This window comes from Bos javanicus, chromosome 19, assembly GCF_032452875.1.
Source record: "Bos javanicus breed banteng chromosome 19, ARS-OSU_banteng_1.0, whole genome shotgun sequence".
Classification (NCBI taxonomy): domain Eukaryota; kingdom Metazoa; phylum Chordata; class Mammalia; order Artiodactyla; family Bovidae; genus Bos; species Bos javanicus.
The window spans coordinates 34911578-34935374 of NC_083886.1; the positions used below are offsets into that span (position 1 = coordinate 34911578).

Sequence of the window (23797 nt, forward strand, 5' to 3'; positions counted from 1 at the left end):
CGCACCCACAGAAGAGGGCCCGGCTGGGCGAGCTTGTGACCGGCGCTTTCTCTCTAGTTTCCATGTGGTGGTGTTACTTCTGTCAAGATAGCTTGGTTTTGTGCTAAAACACTGGAGGCCCCACAAGCTCCACACCGGCCCAAGTTCAGACGCGCTCCCTCCCCCGCCCACATCCGCCGCACTTAACTCAAACGCTGTTGGCATACCGACCAACGGCTGAAGCATAACCAGAACCGCAGAGAGGTCAGCGCTTCCTGCGGGGAGGAGCGGGGAGAGCTGGGGGGCCGGCTTTCTGGGCAGCACTGAGCAGTGGGGAGGCAGCCGGGTCGGGGCACCGTGCCTGGCTGGGGGTGGGGCGGGTGCTGGCTCACGGACAGTCACACGGGGTTTTCGGGGAGGGCAGAGACAGGAGGCCCGCCTCGCTGGGGAGCATGCTAGGGCTCCACTGGAGGTGCTGGACACCAGCCCTAGGAAGCCTCTGAGCTGGGCGCTGACCATCAGAGCGGGGTGGCTGGAGCACTGGCACAGGAGGGAGCCGGAAGCCAGCTGGTCGCTGTGCTCTGCCCAGGGTGTGGTTTGCTGTGCCTGGAATCCCCGGGTCCCCTTTCCAAGGCTGACTTCCTTTAAGAAACCTTCCTTGAATCACTGAAGCAGGAACCCTAACCCCACAGCCTGCCTTCCATGCAGCCTGCCAAATTCCATGCGTCAGGGGTCCACGCTGGACCCCCAGCAAAGCCTCTTCCTCTGTCCTCTTCCACTGTAGTCCCCAGCTCACACATGCCCTTCCACTCACCCTGCTGCCTACCCCTCTCTACCAAGTTTACCGGAAATGAATTCAGTGATCCTGGCTGTCTATCCCAGAACTCACGTTGGGATCTGAACTGGACCCACCGTGGTGGCAGTAACTTCAACGGGCAGTTATTGTTGAGAAAACAAAGGAGAAAGGGAGGAGTCTGGGGGAGGTCTTGAGGTTTAGTCTTGAAAGCAATTGGGGGTTCAGTGAACAGAGCCCAGGTCTCAGCAGCAGGGACCACAGGTTTGATGCCCAGTTCTGAGACTGACCCTGGACAAGTTAACTGGTATCTCTAAGACATGGTTTCTTGTGCATAAGATGAAATAGCGACACCTACCTCATAGGCATTGGGCTGAAAGGGGGCAGAAGGATCCATATGCCATGTGGTCGCCTGTAGTGGGATCCAGGCTCCTTGCAAACTCTTGCTGTGATGGGAACATGTGGATAAATTAGGGCCAGAACCATACAAACCAGAGTGGGTCTTAACTGGTGATGGTGGAAGGTGTATTCTGTGAACCAGCTGACCTTCTTCCAGAAGCCTGGCCCCCAGCCTCCCACTTCCCTCCCCATGTCCTGCCTCAGCCGTAAGAGCAGAATCTAGATGGCATTAAGATGGCCCTAGAGTAGGTACAGCACTCTGAGATGTCATCAGAGAGGTTAACTCTCTCTATATAAATGTAATAATAGTACATAGGTATCTCATAGTGATAGTCACATTTCTGAGAAGTAGAGGGTCTTAACCCAAGTGACACTGACCCCTGAATTCCAGTGTTTAGAAATCTGTGCATGTCTTTGGTTCCCTCTTTTGTGTAACCACAGCTGGCATTGGGAGCAGATGCCAGGAATGTTAAATGCCCTTTCCAATGGAGAACTGTCCCAGCAAAATGCCAATACCAATGTTGCCCTCATTGAGAAATTCTGACTCAAAACTAAATATTGGCTTAATGAAAAATTGTGATAAAGGTTTATAGAGGAATTGGCCATTGGAGGTGGAGAAATGTGTGTATACAGAAAGAGGGGAGGAGAAACAGTGCAGCTGCCTGAGTACAGTACCCCTGAGGCTAAAAAGAGGGTCCCTGAAAACTTACAAACATCAGAAAATGAGATGTCCATAAGGAGCTTTAAAAAGCTCCGACTCATTCCTTAGAATATAGAAAGCTACATAGGTTTGCATATGCCCAGAGGAGACCTGAAAAAATAATCTCTCACTTCTGGCTGACTTTGAGGAAGCAGGAAATGAAGGCTAAGGCAGAGTTGTAAACTGTCTACCAGAGCATTGAAAGCCAGGCCGACACACACAGGAGCCCTTCTGCAGGAGCGGGGGGACCTGCGGGGGGACCTATAGGGTCAAGGTACTTGCAGAAATCTATGTCCAATAGTGAGTTGACCACCAAACTGAGTAGAGACTTCAATTGCCACACATGACAAAGAATATGGATATCACATCCTAGTCCAGGATGTGAAAATCAACATACAGAAGGTGATGGAGGAAAGATGGAGGAAGGGCTTGTGTTCTTGATCACATCTTTGAACAGCACAACCAACTCCAGCAACAGCTCCCTCTGGATTTCTTGTTCAATAACCCCACAAATGTTTCCACCATTGGGCATGTTTTCTGGAACTCTTGGCAAAGCATGCCACAGAATTCAGAGCTACACAGTTATTGGTTCAGGGGGATCTTAGTTCTTGGCTCACCCGTTGAGACAGAACCCAATGGGGCAGGACGACAGCTGGACCCCATAGCCTAGTCTCCAGGGCAGGGCCAGCTCTCCCTGCAGGACTACGACCACTGCTTCATGTCTCTGAACCTCTGTTTCCTCAATGATGAAATCGTGAAATGAGAAAACTGAATTCAGTGACCTCTAACTTCATTTCTCTCTCTAACCTCCTGTCAATCAGAGTCCAGCACAGAAGCCCTAACTCTGCACTGGCCACAGACACAGTGGGCAGCTAGCCCCCGCTCCAGACTCAGCTCGGCTCCTGCTCCGTTCTTCCTGGTGTCAGAGGTGACAGCTTGGATTCTGGGGAAATATGAAAAAGTTATGAAAGGAGAATCGTCACCCCCTTAAGAATAAACGTTGTCCAGGGTGGAAAAGTAAAACTGGCCCTCCAGCAGCTCTGGTGACCACATCCAGGTCTGGTACCTGTTGTTGATGTGTTGTTTTCACACATGGCAAAAATGACAGGGGATCATATTACAAATTTAAACTCATAGACATGTTTAAGACAGGAAAAGTGCTCTCGCCAATCTCCCTAATCCTACACCCCCAAATTGGGGTGCACAGATTTGAGTATTGTTCCAGACATGTTTCTGTGCTTATATAAACATGGAGCCATATGTTATAGAATCAAAGATGTCAGTGATGACATATCCTATGAAAAAGGCATGCAACCTGGAATTAGTGAACTGGGCATATGTGTGTGTGTGTGTGTGTGCATATACACATATTTTTGTTTTAAATAAAAGTAGACTTAGCCCAGGCTACCCTGGTGGCTCAGTGGTAAAGAATCTGTCTGCCATTTCAGGAGATGTGGGTTCTATCCCTGGGTCAGGAAGATCCCCTGAAGTAGGAAATGGCAACCCACTCCTGTATTCTTGCTAATCCCATGGACAGAGGAGCCTGGGAGGCTACAGTCTATGGTGTCACAAAAGAGTTGGGGACACAACTTAGTAACTAAACAACAGACTTACCCCACCCACCCAGATGGTCAAGAAACCTGTTTCTAACAACTATCTCACGGACATCTTTCAAAAAGCACATTCATCCGTCTTTCTCGAAGCTGCCCAGTATTCCATACTACTGGACACACACAGTTTAGTTTTTATCACTCTTCTATTTATGGAAATTCCTACTTTATTCCCATTATTTTTGCTGTTACTCTTGCTGCTAGCTCTTCCTGAATATCCGTGAGTACTTTCTGGGCTAAATTTCCAGAAGTGGGAACACTGTATTAAATTACTTATTTAACATTTAATGTAAACATTTAACACACTAACATCACCAAATCACTTTCCAGAAAGATAGTTTATCAATCCTTCAGCAACAGTACATGAGAACATCCATTTTTGCATAATTGTGCCAAACCCGAATGTTATCAACATTTTTTGCTTTTCCCTACTGGGTAAGGAAATGTTGATATCACCGTTGCTTTATTTATTTTTTTTTAAGTTGAGAGTTATGCTGTATTTGGTGAGAAATTTTAGAACTTCAAGCCCAGGAAGCAGCATCTCAAAGAACCCTGAGAGAAATGTTCCAAGGAGGGGTGGAGAGCCAGATTATATAGAAGTTGTACAACAAAGAACAGGTAGTCTGAATGTCAAAAGATTATTTTTAATGAAAGGAAAACCAGATATCTCAATTGAAGGAATTTATCACTTTTCTCTGTATGTGTGTGTGCTCTGTCACATCTGACTCTTTATGACCCCATGGACTGTAGTCTTCCAGGCTCCTCTGTCCATGAAATTTTCCAGGCAAGAATACTGGAGTGGGTTGCTATTTCCTACTCCATCACCGTTGCTTTATTTCACATGGCTTTCTGCTGAAGGCAAGCTTCCCTTCATTCTTACTAATATTTTGCATTTTTTCCTAAGTGTTGGCTATGAATCTTTCCTTTGTTGGGATTGTTTGTCTTCTCTATTTTTAGGAGCTCTTTGTGTTACAGTTATTACCGAATGTTGGGTATTGCCGGTGATGTACTGCGGATATTTTTCTCAGCCTGTTTCCCCCCCGCCCTGCTGCTGCTAAGTCACTTCAGTCGTGTCCAACTCTGTGCGACCCCATAGACGGCAGCCCACCAGGCTCCCCCGTCCCTGGGATTCTCCAGGCAAGAACCTGGAGTGGGTTGCCATTTCCTTCGCCAATGCATGAAAGTGAAAAGTGAAAGTGAAGTCGCTCAGTAGTGTCCGACTCTTAGCGACCCCATGGACTGCAGCCTACCAGGCTCCTCTGTCCATGGGATTTTCCAGGCAAGAGTACTGGAGTGGGGTGCCATTGCCTTCTCCGTTCCCCCCTCAGTCTGTCTTTAATCTCTTAATTTTGTTTACAATGTCTTCTGTTGAACAGAAGCTTTTCATATTATGTGGTGAAGCAGGCCAGTCTCTGAACTGGGAGCTGTTTCTCCCTCGGGGAGGAAGGATCCAACCTGCCCCTCATCACGACACAGGGGCCAGGTGCCCACCGCAGGGCATCCTCTTCCCTGAGCTCAGGGCGTGGGCAGCCACCCTGAGCCGCAGCACCTCTGGACTCCACTCTGATGCAGCAATCACTGCTCTCTCCCCAGCTGATGCCATACTTTCGAAAAGCGCTGACTTGACGGTGTCTTAGTATAGATCTTCCCTTGTTGTTCAGAATTTTCTTGGCCTCCTCGGCTCTGTGGGTCAGACTCGGGTTCCCATCAAGTACTGCGGGGCCCCAGCCGAGTGGCACAGATGCTCAGGTGAGTGTATGGAGCTCAGCAGACCCTATTTTCTCTGAAGGGAAGTCAGGCCATTTTAACAATAGCTCTGAGATCCAGCATGGAGGCTGGAGTCAGGGAGAGCCCACAGGCTGGGCCTGCTGTTGTGACATCCGCTTGCTGCTTAGAGGTGCCCCTGCCCACTGCAGCTACCACCCTGGTGTCCCAGGTGTCTCCAGGGAGCCCCCGGGCACTCAGCACCTGAGTCACTGCCCATCCCATTCCTCCTCCCTCTGGGCGCCACGATCCGGAGCCAGATTCTGGTCCGACGTACAGCCCAGAGCTCACAGGGCAGCCTCGGTTCCCCCACGTCGACTTTCCTCTTGAGCCATTCTGACCACAGCTAAGTGCACGCACTTCTGTGGCACTAAGTGCGTCCACATCGTGGTGCAGCTGTCACCACCATCTACCTCCAGAGCTGCTTCACCCTGCAAACCTGAAACTCACACCCTGTTAAATAACCGCCCCTCGCCCTCTGCCAGCCCTGGGAACCACTGCCCCACTCTGCATGGACCCAATGACTCCAGGGACCTCGTGGAAGCAGAATCATACAGTACTGGTCCTTTTGTGACTGGTCAGTTCATGCAGCACGGTGTCCACCCGGCTCATCCATGTTGTTCACGTGTCAAGGCTTCCTCCCTTTTTAAGGCTGGACGCTCCTCGCTGTGTGGACAGACCTCCTGCCTGCAGTGCTGGGGCTGCTGGACCAGGGGTGGGTGCACACCACAGCGGCTGCTGAGACAGGATGGAAGGAGGTGCGGAAATGACTCTTGGCCTCCTGCACAGGGCAAGGGCAGAGATCCACATGTCCGCGTGTATCTTCCTTGGGGTGCAGGGCAGGCCGGGGTCGTCTTGGGATCCGCCCCAGGCCCCTGGGCCCTCCTGAGGGTCCACCCCTCTGATTCCTCCAGGAGGTGCTCTTGACTCTCAGGATCTGGCTGGAGTCCACCTCATGTTCCCACGGTTGTCCCCCATCAGCCGAATATCCCCTCATCTGACTTCAGAGTCCACTTCCTCCCGACCCCACGTCTCTACCAGGCGTTGAACTCGTGGCATCACCAGAAAACACTGCAAATCCTCACCTCTTCTCTGAACGTCCATTGCCCTCCTGCTGGCAGGGCCCCAGCCGTGTCCCCCTAGACTCCTGAGGCTTCCGCCAGACTCCCTGAGGAGGGGGGACATGTGGGGCTCACATCTGAGCTCCCCTCCTCCACAGTTGGGAGCCATTTCTCTCTGTGGTCACCTGCTCACCCCCTGCTCCCCGGTGCTCAGCCCACTTCCAGGAAGTTTCTTCCCCATCCCTGCCTTTTTCGCCCCAGTGTTGCCGTTCCTGGTGGCTCCAACACTGCCTCTCTGTGAACCCCTCTGCCTGTCTCCCTGGCCCACATCCTGGCCCACACGCACCTCTCCAGCCTCCTGAACCACGCTGGCCCTGTGAGCCTGCCTCACAGTCACCAGCGGCACCTGGATTGGCTTCAGGACATCAGCTTCAGCTGTGCACAGCCCCCTCCCAGCCCATTTCCTGTGCAAGACCCCCACCCCACACCTGACACTCAGCCCCTGGGCCCTCATCCAGCTGCACCAGCTGTGAAAACAAACATGTGTCCACCCAGATGGGCAAATAGCCACTGCTATGCCTCCGCACACAGGCGCCTGGAGCTTGTGCGGGATTTCACAGCCGCTCGCCCCCTACCCCAGTTCTGTGCACGTCCTTATGGACACCCCGGCCCTGCTACCTGAGAGCCTGCTCCCCTCGCTGACCCCTGCTCCAGACTGATCCCACAAGCAGGAAAATGGGCCATATCCTTCCACCCTTCAGGGAGAAAACAGGATGACAGTGACATCCCTCCCCATTTCATGTCACTTCCTGCAGCCTGCCCTGTGTCCCCTTCACAGCAGAGGTCTCGGCCTCCACTTCCTCCTGTGTTCCGACTCCCACCTCCAGCCCATGGTCCCGCAGGCCCTGTCAACCCACAACACCTATGCTTGTCTCACCACAACCAGGGTCTGTTCTCAGTGCTCACCCATCTTACTCAGCCTCTCGGCAGTGTTTGTTCATCACTTTCTCCTTCCCCAAATGCTGGCTTCCGAGATGCCCTCGGCCTCCCCGGTGGCTACGTGTTAGAGGACCAGGAACCATCCTCCTTCAGGTGTCTTCTCTGTCTTTTCTCTTGGGCTCGGGATGACTGTTTTCTTGTCCACTCAACTTCTCTTCTTAGATGTTGAAAAGGCACCTGAGCCTGACTCTGACCCCGCCTCCCTGGGTTCCCGCCAACCCCCACCCACCCCCACTCCCGCCAGTCTCCTCCAGCTCAGCCGGTGGCACCAGGGTTAGCAGATGCCCGGCTCACATGCCTGCCCGCTGTCATCCAAGATCCCTCTCCCACAGCAGGCTGGAGCACGTGTCAGCTCTGCTGGAAACCCCCTCCTCCTGTCCATCTTCCCTGCTGTCATCCTGTCTGAGCTCCCACATGCTCACCTGACCTCCTCACCAGGCTTTATCATTTTATCTCTACTACACTCTTGTCCCACCACAGTCACATCTCTGCTGGACTTCCAAAAAGAATGTTTAGGAGAGTAAGTCAGACCATCTTCCCAACCCTCCAGTTACTTCTGATCAGGCTGGGAGGTTCTCACCTCCCTCCCTCTTCTAGACAGTTGCTTCCATGTTCTGCTGCTCACACTGGCCCCCTGGTATGCTCCCAACACAAACACACAGACACAGATACACACACATCTGCCCCCACCCACACACAACCAGCATGTTCCTGCCACAGGGCCTTTGCACAGGCTGCTCCCAGTCTGTCCACCCCTCCTCCCCGTTTTCATCAGGCTCCCTTTCATATCTTCCAGGTATTGATTCAAACTCTTGTCACCTCCTCACAGAGCCTTTCTCCGATCATCCTTCCTAGAGCAGTACCTGCTCTCACCAGCCCACCCGCCTCTCTCCCCACTCTACTTTTCTTCCTAGTGCATCAGAATGTGAGCTCCAGAGAGTCTGGGCTGAGTCTGTGTCATTCACAGTTGTATCCCCCAGCACTTGACATGGGAAAACCACGTGGAATATTTGCAGATGACTCTTAGGGTTGCTCTGATGCTAGGTTGAAAGTACTCAAGTCAAGAAAACAAACACCAGGCTGTAACTTACTCAGACACAAATGTAACCAGCTATTTCAAACGATAATAGTGTGTACTCATGCGTGCTTGGTTATGTCCAACTCTTTGTGACCCCATGGACTGCAGCCCGCCAGGCTCCTCTGTCCACGGGATTCTCCAGGCAAGAATACTGGAGTGGGTTGCCATTTCCTCCTTAGGGTATCTTCCCAACCCAGGGATAGAACCCGCGTCTCCTGCATCTCCTGCATTGGCAGGTGGATTCTTTACTGCTGAGCCACTGGGGAAGCTTCCCAAGATTGTGTGAGGAGAAAATTTTTTGGAAGAAAATGTGTTGCAGAAGAAAATGAGGAGTTCCTCCCTCCATCCCACGCAGTTTAACCCCAAATCCGTCTAGTTTATATATTTTTGAAAAGGGGGTCATAATGACTAAATAAGATCACTTACTAAAAAATGAAAAGTTAATTCATTTTTAAAAGGAGAGGAATAGAACATGGTCATATCCCAGGGTCCACCGCCTAGTAGACAGATCTGATGGGCATTTGTGAACAAAGGATGTGGAGTGGAGACACAGGACTTAAATTCTCATGTAACGTAGAAAAACAAACTTAAATCAACAGAGTGAACACAGAGCAGTGTGAGTTACTATTTATAAGTTGGGAGGTAACTAAACCATGAGCTTGTATTACCATGGAAAAAAGTAAATACACTTTTCAAAAGCATATATCTCCATACCCCACATGAACACCATATCGAAACCCAAAGGAACCAAGGATTTAAAACCGAAGAATGTTCTAGAAGAAAACCCTGAAGCACTCTTCCATAACAGAGCTCCTTCATAACTCTGGAAAGGGGAACAGTTTTGACTTAAAATCCAAAGGCATAAAAGAAAAGATAAAGATAAAAAATCTCCTACATGGCAAAACCCAACAAATTATCATCAGTTCAGTTCAGTTCAGTCATTCAGTCATGTCCAACTTTTTGTGACCCCATGGATTGCAGCACGCCAGGCTTCCCTGTCATTCACCAACTCCCAGAGCTTGCTCAAACTCATGTCCATCGAATCAGTGATGCCATCCAACCATCTCATCCTCTGTCGTCCCCTTCTCCTCCTGCCTTCAATCCTGCCCAGCATCAGGGTCTTTTCTAATAAGTCAGCCCTTCTCATCAGGTGGCCAAAGTATTGGAGTTTCAGCTTCAGCATCAGTCCTTTCAATGAATATTCAGGACTGCTTTCCTTTAGGATGGACTGGTTTGATCTCCATACAGTCCAAGGAACTCTCAAGAGTCTTCTCCAACAACACAGTTCAAAAGCATCAATTCTTCGATGCTCAGCCTTCTTTATGGTCCAGCTCTCACATCCATATGTGACTACTGGAAAAACCATAGCTTTGATTAGATGGACCTTTGTTGGCAAAGTAATGTCTCTACTTTTTAATATGCTGTCTAGGTTGGTCATAGCTTTTCTTCCAAGGAGCAAGTGTCTTATAATTTCATGGCTGCAGTCACCATCTGCAGTGATTCTGGGGCCCAAAAAAACAAAGTCTGTCACTGTTTCTATTGTTTCCCCATCTATTTGCCATGAAGTGATGGGACCAGATGCCAGGATCTTAGTTTTCTAAATGTTGAATTTTAAGCCTACTTTTTATCTCTCCTCTTTCACTTTCAACAAAAGTCTCTTTAGTTCTTTGCTTTCTGCCATAAGGGTGGTGTCATCTGCATGTCTGAGGTTATTGATATTTCTCCCGGCAATCTTGATTCCAGCTTGTGCTTCATCCAGCCCTGCATTTCACATGATGTACTCTGCATATAAGTTAAATAAGCAGGGTGACAATATACAGCCTTGATGTACTCCTTTCCTGATTTGGAACCAGTCTGTTGTTCCATGTCCAGTTCTAACTGTTGCTTCTTGACCGGAATACAGATTTCTCAGGAGGCAGGTCAGGTGGCCTGGTATTCCCATCTCTTTAAGAGTTTTCCATAGTGTATTGTGATCCACACAGTCAAAGACTTTGGCATAGTCAATAAAGCTGAAATAGATGTTTTTCTGGAACTCTCTTGCTTTCTCTATGATCCAGCAGATGTTGGCAATTTGATCTCTGGTTCCTCTGCCTTTTCTAAATCCAGCTTGAACATCTGGAAGTTCATGGTTCACATAATATTGAAGCCTGGCTTGGAGAATTTTGAGCATTACTTTGCTAGCGTGTGTGATGAGTGCAATTGTGCAGTAGTTTGAACATTCTTTGGCATTGCTTCTCTTTGGGATTGGAATGAAAACTGACCTTTTCCAGTCCTGTGGCCACTGCTGAGTTTTGACGATCACCAGATGGTCAATACCGAAATCAGATTGATTATATTCTCTGCAGCTGGAGAAGCTCTATACAGTCTGCAAAAACAAGACTGAGAGCTGACTGGCTCAGATCATGAACTCCTTATTGCAAAATTCAGACTTAAATTGAATAAAGTAGGGAAAACCACTAGACCATTCAGGTATGACCTAAATCAAATCCCTTACAATTATACAGTGGAAGGAACAAATAGATTTAAGGGATTAGATCTTACAGACAGAATGCCTGAAGAACTATGGACAGAGGTTTGTGACATTGTACAGGAGGCAGTGATCAAGACCATCCCTAAGAAAAAGAAATGCAAAAAGACAACATGGTTGTCTGAGGAAGCCTTACAATTAGCTGAGAAAAGAAGAGAAGCAAAAGACAAAGGAGAAAAGGAAAGATATGAGCATCTGAGTGCAGCGTTCCAAAGAATAGCAAGGAGAGATATGAGAGCCTTCCTCAGTGATTAATGCAAATAGAGGAAAACAATAGAATGGGAAAGACTAGAAATCTCTTCAAGAAAATTGGAGATACCAAGGGAACATTTCATGCAAAGATGGGCACAATAAAGGACAGAAATGGGATGGACCTAATAGAAGCAGAAGGTATTATGAATAGGTGGCAAGAATACACAGAAGAACTATACAAAAAAGATCTTCACGACCCAGATAACCACAATGGTGTGATCACTCACCTAGAGCCAGACATCCTGGAATGCAAAGTCAAGTGGGCCTTGGGAAGCATCACTACGAACAAAGCTAATGGAGGTGATGGAATTCCAGTTGAGCTATTTCAAATCCTAAAAGATGATGCTGTGAAAGTGCTGCACTCAATATGCCAGCAAATTTGGAAAACAAACCATCATAAGCAAAGACAAACCGCCAGCTGGGGAAAGTATTTGCGTCTCGAATCACCAGAATCATCTCTCTAACTCACAAAAAAAACTCCAAGATGTGATTTCTAAACACTGAGTAAGAAAAAAATGGGCAAAGGATTAGAAAAGACTAGTCACAGGAAAAGGAACATAAATAGGATTTCTTAAGCATATTCAGCCTCATTCACAACAAATGCACATTAAAACTAATTCAGATGCTGCTTCTCACCTATTAGGATCAGCAAAAATCCACAGGTCTGACAACACGCTCTGTGGGCTGAGCTGTGATGATGAGAAAAGCCAGCACTGCTCCCACGGGGGGCAAATTGGCAGTTTCCACCCAGAGCACAAAGCAGACGCCCTTTGACCTGGAGAATTATGTGGATGAACCCAGTTATGCACGTGCACATTAAAATTTGCAGCACTGTTGTAACCGCAAAACACTTTCACTGACACCCCCACATTCATCCTCATGGGGTGACCCCGTGCCCCAGTCCACTTGGGACAGTTCATAGCTTTGCTCCAGTATAATTACTAACAGACACCACACTCTCACTCTTGAAAGGGTCCTGGTTTGTGTGACAGATCATCCAGCCACACACACCCTTCCCAGGGGAGTAGATACATAATTTATGCTGCACCCACCCAGTGGAACACCAGGCTGCAGGAACAAGAAGTGAGAATGCTCTCTTTGTATTGATGGGAAAATGTCTCCATGATGTATCACTAAAGGAAAAGACAACAGACAAAGCAAAATGAAGGACAAGATGCAGATGTGCACAGCCTGCCACCTTCCAGGTTAAAGTGAGAGCCCATGATGCTCACAGTTGTTTGTATAAGACGCTACAGAGACAGAAACAAACAAGATAACTGGTGACACGGTTGCCAGTGAGCTTGTGTGAGGGGAGGGGAGGAGAGGGATGACTAAGTGGATGGGGGACTTTTCACTGTATCTCTTTTCCTAATTGTTAAATTTTTGAGCCAAGTAAAAATAAGGTTTTGAACTGATTCAAGAAATTAAACTTTAAGATGAAAAAGTATATACATTGTCACAGAACCTTCTAGGTGCCTTCACAATGTTGGTTCTTCCCTTTCCTAGTTTTCAGCCAGCTCCACTGGTGTTCACCTAAAAAGACTACATTTCATGGTCTCCACTGAAGCTAGGTGGGCTTCCCTGGTGGCTCAGACAGTAAAGAATCTGCCTGCAATGCAGGAGACCCAGGTTTGATCCCTGGTTGGGGAAGATCCCCTGGAGAAGGAAATGGCAACCCAACCCAGTATGCTTGCCTGGAGAATCCCATGGACAGAGGAGCCTGCTAAGCTACAGTCCATGGGGTCACAAAGAGTTGGATATGATTGAGCAACTAATTTTCACTTTGAAAATTGAAGCTAGGTACACTGCTCAATGAAATAAAAGTGAACATGTTAAATGGGTCTTCTAGGAAGATTTAAAAAGGACAGGGCACTCTTCCTCTATGCTGCCACCTGGTATACAATTGTGATGACTGGAACTCTGGCAGCCATCTTAGCTCATGAGGACAAACTGCACTCCCTTGGGAAATGTCAGAGTGGAAAGGGGTCTGGGTCCCTGAGGATTTGAGGGCTCCAACATACCATTCTTGGGTTTTCTACCTCTGGACTTCTCTTTTTGGTGAGAAATAAGTTTCGTATCTAAGACAGTATTGCTGGAGTCTCTATTCCTTGAAGTTTAGCCCAATCCTAAGTGATCTGATAAAATACTGAATGGAGGTTAATTGTGGTAACCCATTTTTGGTGTGATGCCAAGGACTTTTTTCGTCTTTGTACTTTTGGGTATTCTCTGGACAGAACATATATTTTAGTAACAATTGTTACTTTAGAACAATGACATTTACAACTAATCACAGGAAATGCATCTTCCGGCTTCTGGTTTCATGGTCAGAGAATTTAATTTTCAAAGGAGGCAAGGTTGCTGCTGAGGTGCCATCTTTCACATCACTCACAGTGGCCCCTCCCAGCAGCAGAGATCCCACAGCATCTCTGCTCTCTCAAGGCAGGCTCAGGGAAGAGGCCCGTTGCTTTAAACTGTAAACAAGTTGGAGAAGATGCCTGGGGCCAGGTCTGGTCCGGATCTGCCAAATCCCCAGGCTCCACGTGTCTGCTCTTAGCTGGGAGACAGGTTTCCATTGTCTGAGGCAGGGGAGGAATTCTCCATGGCCTGGGGACACGGACAATGAGATGCTGTGGGTTCCAGCTGACTCAACCTGGAGGATGCGCAGGCCAGCAAATGTTCTTGGAATCCAGCCTGGCTCCCCACCCCACCCTGTGCAAACAGCTCCAGAGCCGAACCTGTCCAGAAACGAATCATAAGGGGCTCCGATGAAGCTCGTTACCACTGTGCTCCCTGGTTTTCTTTTCCCAGACAACTTGAAGTTACACAATTTGTGACTCACCTTTCTGGCCAGTTTTGTACTTCTCCAGCTGGACTCATGCCCTGAGGATCAGGCATGCCTATGGGTTCTTCATGCCAGGGGACGTAGCTCTACAAGGAGGTGCTGAATCTTCCCAACCAACGTCCTGATAGTACTCAAACATTTTTTAGGGGAAAAGTCAACATTTTTATATGACCTGTTAGGAAGGGAATGTAGAATTCTCAACATTTTAAAAACTTCAAATACAAATTTTAGGCCCTCAAAATAAAAGACTTCTGAAGAGTCACAGTGCACAGCTTCAACCCTGTCCTGAGACCCTGAGGGGCCATTTGGGTGTGCTGGTCTATAGGAGGTAAGGTCTAAAACCCCGGCCTCCAGGACTGCAAGTTCAGACTGAAAACATCCCTGGCCCTGTACACATCTGATCTTGTTGGCTCTGCCCTGGGAAGCCATGCGCTTAGTGGCAGGAGGAACAGAAGAACTGGCAAAGGTGCCCACAGCTGGCCGAGACCCCGCGGCCAGAGTCCCCAGGCCTTCAACGCAGCACAGAGCCACTGACCACAGACGCAAAGTACCACTGGGGCACGGGCTGTGGGTCAGGCCTCGCTGGGCAGCTCATGCCTCAGACGGAACTCAGTATGCCTGGACCGAACTTCACTCACAGAGCGGTCCAGGCCCATAGATCAGGAACCTCCCTGCTGGACCCCAAACCATGGAAGGGGGTCAATTGGCCTTGGCTGCGACACTGGCCATCCACCAAATGTCCGTGTGCCCGTGTGTGCACGCACACACACGTACACAGGTTGAGCAGCTAGGACAATGGCAGGTTATCACACGAGGACCCTGGTGTCTTCTGGGTACAGTTGCCTGGCACCTGACTGTCCAGAGGAAGCGGGTGGTGGCTGCCATCCTGGCTCAGGGTCTGTTCCACTTGCATCAGAGGCCCCCAGGAGGGAAAGGCCAGAACCTGTCAGGGTGGGAAGTGGGGCAGGGGCTTCCCTAGAAGGAGGAGGAAGTCATGAGGCTCCTCCTGTGTCCTCTCTCCTCTCCTGTGGGCTGGGCTGGTCCCCAGACATCTGTGAACAGTGGCCTCCGAGAAGTGCCTGAAGACCACAAACCACCTGACGAATCACTCGCATGGCATCCTGGTGTCAGAACACTGTAGCAGCCCATGTCCATTCAAGTTCATGTTCACCCTGCCCCCACGATCTTGGTATGACCCCCTCCTGCTTGCTCCCCATCCTTGGCAGGCCCGTCCATGCAGCCTACAGCATCCTGTGTAGCCTTGGAGGGCGGGCTCCACAAGGGGGCCATGCAGTGAAGGAGGCTGAGGGGCATCAGGGCCCAGACCTCTCCGGTGACCCATGGCAGCTGCGGTGGAGACCATGCCCAGAAAGGAACAGGGGCCTGGAGGTGCCAGTTTGGAATGGACTGAATGGAAGTCTGGCATTTTGAGAAAACAGTAACAATAAATGTCGCTGGGACAAATTCACAATCAGACAGAAACAAAATATATTTATTAGAAATATTACAGAGTCATATGTCATACTTGGTCGTGTCCACATTTGCACACGCATCTGTCGTGTCTGGACCACGCTTGGCACTCTGCACTCCTGGCAGAAACGAGGCCGCATTCATCCACTGCACTCAGCTCGTGTGGTTACAGTCAGAGAGCTGCTCAGGGCAGCGTAGGCCCAGCCAAACTTTAACCTGGCCAGAAAAGTGAAACCTGCCACGAAGCTGGGGCCACGATATTAAATATCCTTTATAAAAGGGCTTCTGAGTCCTGTCCATTGCTGCATGCCACTCTCACTTCCTCTCAAATGGCCCTCAGGCTCTGGGCTGGGGAGGACTGGGGCTGGATGTGCAAAGGAGCTCGTATCTGATGATCGAGTCCTCCATCCCAGGCAGGGCACAGAGAGGGGCCTGTCCCTTGGTGGGGACAGCAGGGGGCTGGGAAAGCAGCCCACCATTCTGGGGCTGAGACCCACGGATACCGTGACACCAGGTGTGGGTCCCCTGGGGTCCTTGGGTGGTCTCAATAAAAGCTATACAACAGCTGAGTGAAGAGCGAAAACCAAAGACCACCATCATTTCTGAGGTGAGGAGGGACGGGCCAGGAGAGGTGTGGGTTCCCAGATGGCCAGCCCAGTGGGCAGGGGCTGTGGCACCACCATCAGCCAGGAGACAACTCAGCACACAAAGAGCCAAGGGCTTCTCTTTGTGTCTTAAAACAACTCCGCCCCTCTTGGGGATCTTGCATTTTGTGTCTATCTTGCGTATAAAAATAATGCATTTTTTTGGAAAAAGGATCTGCAGAACCACCAAATAATTTTAAATGACAAAGTGCTGGGTGGAGGAAGATGGGAAGAAACATACAGTGGCCTGTGAAAACCTCAGGACAGGGAACTGGGGAGGGTGGGGTGCGCTTATGGTAAACACCATGTGTTCTCAACTTTAAAAACATTCCACACTCAACTTGTGCTCTGAGCTCCTCAATTAAAATCAGACCGAGGTGACCCCCCGCCTCTTCAGTACTGAAGACCTGACCCCACACCAGGATGCCCAGGGCCAGACTGCCCTACACCACCTGGTCCCTTGGGCAGGACACAGGCACGCTGTGCTCTAGCCTGCCCGCTGGGCAGCAAGGGGAATTGGGCAACCTCTCCGAGTTATAAAAATAAACTGCACATGGCCCCCTCTCTTCTTTTTAACCTGAAGTGAGCCCCCCACCGAGAGACTGCCGCAGGAGCCGATCCTAGACCCTCTCAGGAACCACAGGGCACCAGGAGCAGCACCAGGCATCGGCAACCCCTCCCGCAGAGCCTGCAGCGAACCCAGAGTAAACACAGCCACCAACGAAGCCCTCTTGGGTGTGACACCCCCTTGTGGGGTGAGCAAGGCAGGAGCAGGGGGCGAGGAGGAGGCAGACACCTGGGAGGAGACACCGGGTAACTTCCAGCAGACTGTCCAGGAAGGTGGCTCCACCTTCCACGTGAAGACACCCCACATGGTTACTGTCACCAGACTCCCCTTCCAGCACTTCTCAGGGACTTTGAAAATACACACAACATGACGCTGGTGTCCCTTCCTGACATTCTGACCCCAGGCCGGGGCAGGTGAGGGGGTGTATGCTGTCGGGGAGCCCCCAGACAAGAACCCTAGTGGGTCACCTCTGCAGCCTGAGGGGGACGGATGGACCCTGGCGGGGCCAGTGTCTCCTCCAAGGCAACTGGGCAGGGGGGCTGAGCTCACACCTCCCAGGACAGGGATCAACAGGGCCCGGGTGTGCAGAAGGGCCCGCCTGCCCCCCCGGGCTCATAGGGTGTACTGGGCAGGGTGGGCAGCCCTGAGCTCAGGGAGTGTCAATGGACCTGGGTCAGAGGGCACTGATGCCAGCAGCTGTGGGAGCCCCCTGGGCCAGGGGGGCCTCATTTGCCATGAAATGTGCATGTATTTGCCCAGGTGATGACCTGCACCCATGCCTGCACGACCCAGGGGAGGGACTGCTCTGGGGTGGGGGTGCTCTGCAGCCACATGGGGTGACTGCACATGCTGGGAAAGCCGATGCCCTTCATCCAGTCGTACCCGAGCCCTCCCTGCCTCGCTCGGGCCTCCTGTCCATGCAAATTTAAGAGGCCTGGGGAAGGACTAAGCCAAAGCCAGAGCTGAGATGCTGTCTGCCCAGCACACCCAAAAGACACATCTTCAGCCTGCTTGTGCAAAAGCAGGAGGACCTTGGCCAACACAGGCCCGTCCCTTCTGTCTGAGGGACTCTTGTCAAGTTTTGCATGTGCAAGCATGTGGGTGTGGACGGGCATGAACATGTGCAGGACGCAAGGAGCCGGTGAGGTCACAGAGGCTTTCTGTCCACTGCCAAGCACCAGTCCTGGTGTGACCACGCCCCAGACACACCCCTTCCTGTCCCTCCCAGGGGCACCAAGCACACACCCAGGGGCTCCTTTCATCTCAAACATTTGGTCTCCCACCCAGAGAATGAAGGGACAGGAGACCTAACGGTGGTGAAATCCTCTCTGGGAACCAAGTCTGTCCCCAAAAGGCAGGGCTCACGTGACTCAGAGCTGCTCGAGAGCTGACTTTGTCCTTTTGTGTCCTGCTCGGGTGTTTCTGGAGGGGCTGGACTGGCAAGTGCAGAATTTTTAGAAGGCAGAAGCCAGGATTCTTAGTAGAAAGATGATGGGTTTAGATGTTTGTCGTGAGACTCAGGGCAGCTCCAGTGAACACATGGCAGGGCTCCCACAGGAGAAGGGGGCCCCTGGGAGCACGACCCCCAACTTACAGTCCATATGTGCCAGGGTTCAGGGTAGGTGCGGTGGACCCCGCTGTTTCTTGTTTGTGTGTCGGACTCGCGTGGAACCTGCCTTGGAAATCCAGACAGTGGGCGGCTGACAGCACAGACCAGGTGCGTCCAGGGCGCACAGTGGGTGTGGGACACGCAGGACCTACGTCTCGAAGTACTTGTAGATCTGGGCCACATACTGCATCACGCTCTGCCAGTCAGGCCGGTCTGTGTGCAGCAACTCACTGAGCTCCTGTGGGAGAGGGCAGAGGTCACTGGGTGCCGCCGGACCTTCCCTCGTGGCCAGCAGGTGCAGGCAACACCCAGCCAGTGCTAAAGGTGCTCAGTGGGGAAAAGAAAAGCTTTTCCTTCCCGCTTATTCAGGAGATGCTATGCTTTTAGGAACATTAGACATGATCTGCTGCCCCTCTCATATTTTAACAATGAGCATTAAAAGAAAGGTCTGAAAAAAGAAAAGTTCTGAACAAAAACTAAGAGTTGTCACATGATCCAGCAATCCCACTCCTGGGCACATATCTGGATAAAACTCTAACTCAAAAATATACATCACCCCAATGGTCTAGGCAGCACTAATCACAGTAGCCAAGATAAGGAAACAACTTCAATGTCCATCGACAGAGCAATGGATAAAGAAGATGTGTTACATATATACAATGGAGTATTACTCAGCCATTAAAAAGAATGAAATAATGCCATTTGTAGCAACATGGATGCAACTAGAGATTATTACACTAAATCAGACAGAGAAAGGCAAATAGCATATGATATCACTTATATGTGGAATCTAAAAAATGACACAACTGAATTTATCTATGAAACAGACTCACAGACATAGAGAAGACTTGTGGTTGCCAAGGGGTTGGGGAGAGAGGACTGGGAGTTTGGGATTAGCAGATGTAAACCGTTACATACAGGATGGATAAACAACAAGGTCCTGCTGTGCAGCACAGGGAACTATATTCAGTATCCTGGGATAAACAAAAATGGGAAAGAACATGGAAAAGAATGTGTGTGCGTGTAACTGAATCACTCTGTTATACAGGAGAAACTAAAAGGACATTCTAAATTGGCTCTACTTCAATCAATAAAACAAAAGTTTCAAAAAGAGTCACTATGATTCCATTGTTGCGAAAGGATTCCCACTTCTCCCAGCTACATTTGAACACACACCCATGTCCTCCCACACTGTCACTGCGTACCCTGTGCTTGGTCACTGAACATTTTTCATACTCAATTTCCCACACAGCTGTGCTACGTCATTTAGCGGACATACACTGTCCAGGAGAACAGCTGTCCCATCCAAATAGCACAGGGTGTGACTGTGGTCACTTCTTTGCAGTGAGCATCTGTGCAGTACTGTTTCTGCTACTTGTGCCACAAAAGCCCTACACCAGCTAAAAGCTATTTGACCAGAGGGTTACCAGTGGCAAAAGGGTCACTAGTCACGTTTTATTTTCCCTCATTTCACTGACCATAAGCAAGCACAGGCAGAGGCCGGGGACTGACGGCGGCAGGATGGTGCTCCATCCACTGCTCAGCCAGGCTTTCCTGAAATTTGTGTCACCACACTACTCAACAATTCATCTTGGGGCTGACTGCGGATTCTTCTGTGGTCATGAGAGAATAGTAGGGAAGGTCCTGGCATGAAGATGGAAGCAGAGACACAGTGGAAAAGCAGGCTGAGCTCAGAACATCTGTTCCTGGGCAGGGACAGAACTGGCTGAGGCCTGGAACCAGCCACTTAGCTTCTGTTTCAGCATCTAAATATATTTAACTGATTTTTCTCCCTGGTGAGGCTGAGAAATCAGCGTATCATCGGTCTGAGGGAAGGGTGAAAAAGGAGCACGTGGAACACCCCACACAGGAACCTACAGCTATGTGAAAAGAGAAACAATGCATTCACAGAAGACAAGGAGGAAAAACCTCCTTCTGTGTGCACAGACAGATGCACAAACAGCCGAAGTTCTTATAACACGAGGGTTGCTAACACGATGACACAGACAGAAGCGATAAGGAATTGTGCTCTCGGGAGGCAGATGAGCTCTGAGAAGACAGGGATGGCCTGAGAGGCTGGAGGGATGGCAAACCCCCTCTGGGGACAAGGACACGTCTTCCTGCTCAGAGAGGATTCTGAAGTCTGATCAATATTCACAGTTTTACTCAGACTGTCCTACATGCTTGAACCCGACAATAATTAAATTTTAAACTATTTTAGTGCATTGTCAACATCACGTTTGAACATGTTTGAAGAAATCAGTTAACACCTTTCAGGAGAAGACAGGGTATGTTGGATCAATAAAAATCCGATAGTGTGAGACACTTGATTCAGTAGCTAAAAACCTTCCAAAAAAAGAAAACACCAGACCCAGATGGTTTCACTGGTTAATTCTATCAAACAGTCCAGGAAGAAATAATACCAGTTCTATGCTATCTCTTCCAGGAAACAGAAGAGGAGGGGACACTTCCTCATTCATTCTGTGAAGCTAGAACTACCTCGATACCAAAAGCAGGACAAAAACATTACAAGAATACCAATTTCTCACTAAAATGTAAACACAATGATCCTTAATAAATATTAGCAAATTGAATCATGATCAAGTGGGTTCATCTCAGGAATGCAAGGCTGGCTGGACAGCCATCAATCAATAAAATTTATTCATAGTTGTTGTTGTTTAGTTGCTAAGTGTGTCTGACTCTTTTTGACCCTATAGACTGCACCCTGCTAGGCTCCTCTGTCCTGGGATTTCCCAGGCAAGAATACTGGAGTGGGTTGTCATGCCCTCCTCCAGGAGATCTTCCCACAGTGGGATTGAACCCTCATTTCTTATGTCTCCTGCATTGGCAGGCAGATTCTTTACCACCAGGGAAGCCATGTTATGTGTATTTCATTGCAATAAAAGTAATTGAAAAAAAAAAAGATAGGGCTTCTTTCCCTCAGGAGTCTAGGCAAGAACAATGGAGTGGGTTCTCATGCCCTTCTCCAGGGGATCTGCCCAACCCAGGGATCAAACTCAGGTCTCCCATGTTGCAGGTGGATTCTTCACTGTCTGAGCCACCAGAGAGGCCCAGAGATAAGCCCTATAATCAGATAAATTATAATATAACACATATGCGCTTGATAGACTATGAGTAAATTGTGCTTTAAGAGCCCAGGTTGGCATGGCTGCTCAGATGCAGGGTCATGGAGGGGTGAGATGTGGGCTCTGGAGTCAGATAGCCTCCTTGACCCTTGTCTTGGCTACTCACAAGCTATGTGCCCTTCCACGAAATTGCAGTGTTCCTCATGTAAGGAGCATCTATGTCATAGGACTTCTGAGAGGGACCATGACTCAACTCACAGAAAGTGCCTGGTACAGAGTAGCCTCTATAAAGTTTATGCGACAGCGCAGGCTCAGCCTCACCTAAGGAATCATTCTAACCTCCCTATAAAACCCTGAGCTGTGAAGACCTACCTTCCTAGGTGACCTGAAGACCTTAGTCTGTGTGAGGAGTGACCATTCTGGGGGACACACAGGCTCAGCAAGCAAGTGACACCCTCACAGACCACACGGCCTGGTATGGGCATGTCTGCCTCACCAGTGCAAACACATCCACCCTTGGAGGGCACCCGTTCTGGCTGCTCTGACAGCAGCGGCAACAAGGCCACGCCTCTTCTCTCTCCACCCTTCCTGTGATTGATGCCGTGGGTGAAATTTCTGTCTCACACTGTGGCAGGGAAGAAATGCATTCCCAACGTGGCGGGGAAGAAATGCATTCTCAACTCGGGGGAACACTGTGGTGTTTTCACTTGGAAAAACTCTTATCCTTGTTAATCCTCTAAATGTAAAAGCCTATATTTGCTAGAATATAAACATATAAGGGAATTTTTTTCCTGACTAATCTAATAATAGAACTTGACCAAAGACTTGGGATTGTTACTGCTGCCAATTCTGATTAGTTGCAATTTTAAAATGTCACATGTAATTAAATATATTATTTTTCACTGCATCTCATGATACAAAAGTAAACTTAATAATGTAGGAAGCTTCTATTTTCTTAGTGGCATGAACTGGTTAAACTGCTCACAAACATTCCTAAATGTTTGTGAGATCCACGATGATGTTCGTCAGTAGCTCCTCAGAGACTTCTGTACAAATAAAATCTCTGGCTCTGATGATTAGCTCAACAAGATGATCTCATTTGCTTCCCAGCATTCACTAACTTCAGTAGTACATGAGACAAAAAAATAGGAAAAAACATTAATTTAAAAAAGCAAATATTAACAGTAACATTTCCCAGGTGGCTCTAGTGGTAAAGAACCTGCCTGCCCTTGTAGGTGACACAGGAGACGGGGGTTCGATCCCTGGGTTGGGAAGATCCTCTGGAAAAGGGCATGGCAACCCAGTCCGGTATTCTTGCCTGGGAAATCCCATGGACACAGGAGCTTGGCGGGGTACAGTCTACAAGGTCACAAAGAGTCAGACACGACTGAAGTGACTTAGCACGCAAGCATACAAAGAAAACCATATTCTGTGTAGAATATCATCTTCCAACAAGTTCTCATTATATTCAGTATCTTTCCTTAAGCAAATGATCTGTGGTTACTTGTTAGCTGCTTTCAATTTGTGCTACTGGAGAAGACTCTTGATAGTCCCCTGAACAGCAAAGAGATTAAACCAGTCATTCCAAAAGGAAATCAACCCTGAATATTCATTGGAAGGACTAAAGCTGAAGTTGAAGCTCCAATACTTTGGCCACCTGATGCAAAGGGCTGAGTCATTGGAAAAGACCCTGATGCTAGGAAAGATTGAGGGCAAAAGAAGGGGATGTCAGGATGAGACGGTTGCAAGGGATCACTGACTCAGTGGACATGAATCTGAGCAAGCTCTCAGAGACTGTGGAGGGTAAAGGGGCCTGATGTGCTGCAGTCCATGGGGTTTAAAAGAGTCCGACATAACTTAGGGACTGAACAACGACAACTCCCTGGCTGTTTAGTGTTTCAGAAGATAAATCAGGTTCCTGCTACTCCATCCTCGCCAGACATTAAGTCCCCCCACTTCTTTTTAAATTCTCTAGACTCGAGTTTGCACAATAGGGACATCTGTTTCTCAAAGGTTCAGTGGAATTTGGGCGGACTCGTATTTTTTTGTTTATGTGTGTGTGTGACTATATTTAAAACAATGAATTGCACTTCTTTAATGGCTAAAGTTCTAGTTCCTTCTCTGTGTGTTTTGGAGAAATAGTTACATTTACTATTTGAAGAAATATATTTATGTATATATTTTAAAAACTGTCCATTCTGTCAAACATGTTAGGATAACACTGTTATAACTATAGTATTAAAATTCCTACTATAGTTGTCTTTTTCCTTTTTTCCCCCAAAATTTTATTTATTTTTTATTTTGGGCTGTGCTGGGTCTTCGTTGTCATGCGGGCTCTTCTCTAGTGGTGAGTAAGCGCTCCTTTTCGTTGCCATAAGCAGGCTTCTCATTGTAGCGGCCTCTCTTGCTCTGGAGT

The 23797-nt window shown here is 48.9% G+C and overlaps 1 protein-coding gene across 10 annotated transcripts in view; it reads right to left on the reverse strand.

Annotated features, from left to right (window-relative positions):
- Positions 1–15468: 15468 nt before the first annotated feature.
- SPECC1 (sperm antigen with calponin homology and coiled-coil domains 1) overlaps positions 15469–23797 on the reverse strand; it is a 206830-nt gene continuing 198501 nt past the window's right edge. For all 10 annotated transcript variants that reach the window (XM_061389762.1, XM_061389763.1, XM_061389764.1 and 7 more), the window contains one exon: positions 15469–18533. In XM_061389762.1, coding sequence (XP_061245746.1) covers positions 18444–18533 — 90 coding nt within the window. In that variant the 3' untranslated portion in view covers positions 15469–18443. The remainder of the gene's footprint in view (positions 18534–23797) is intronic.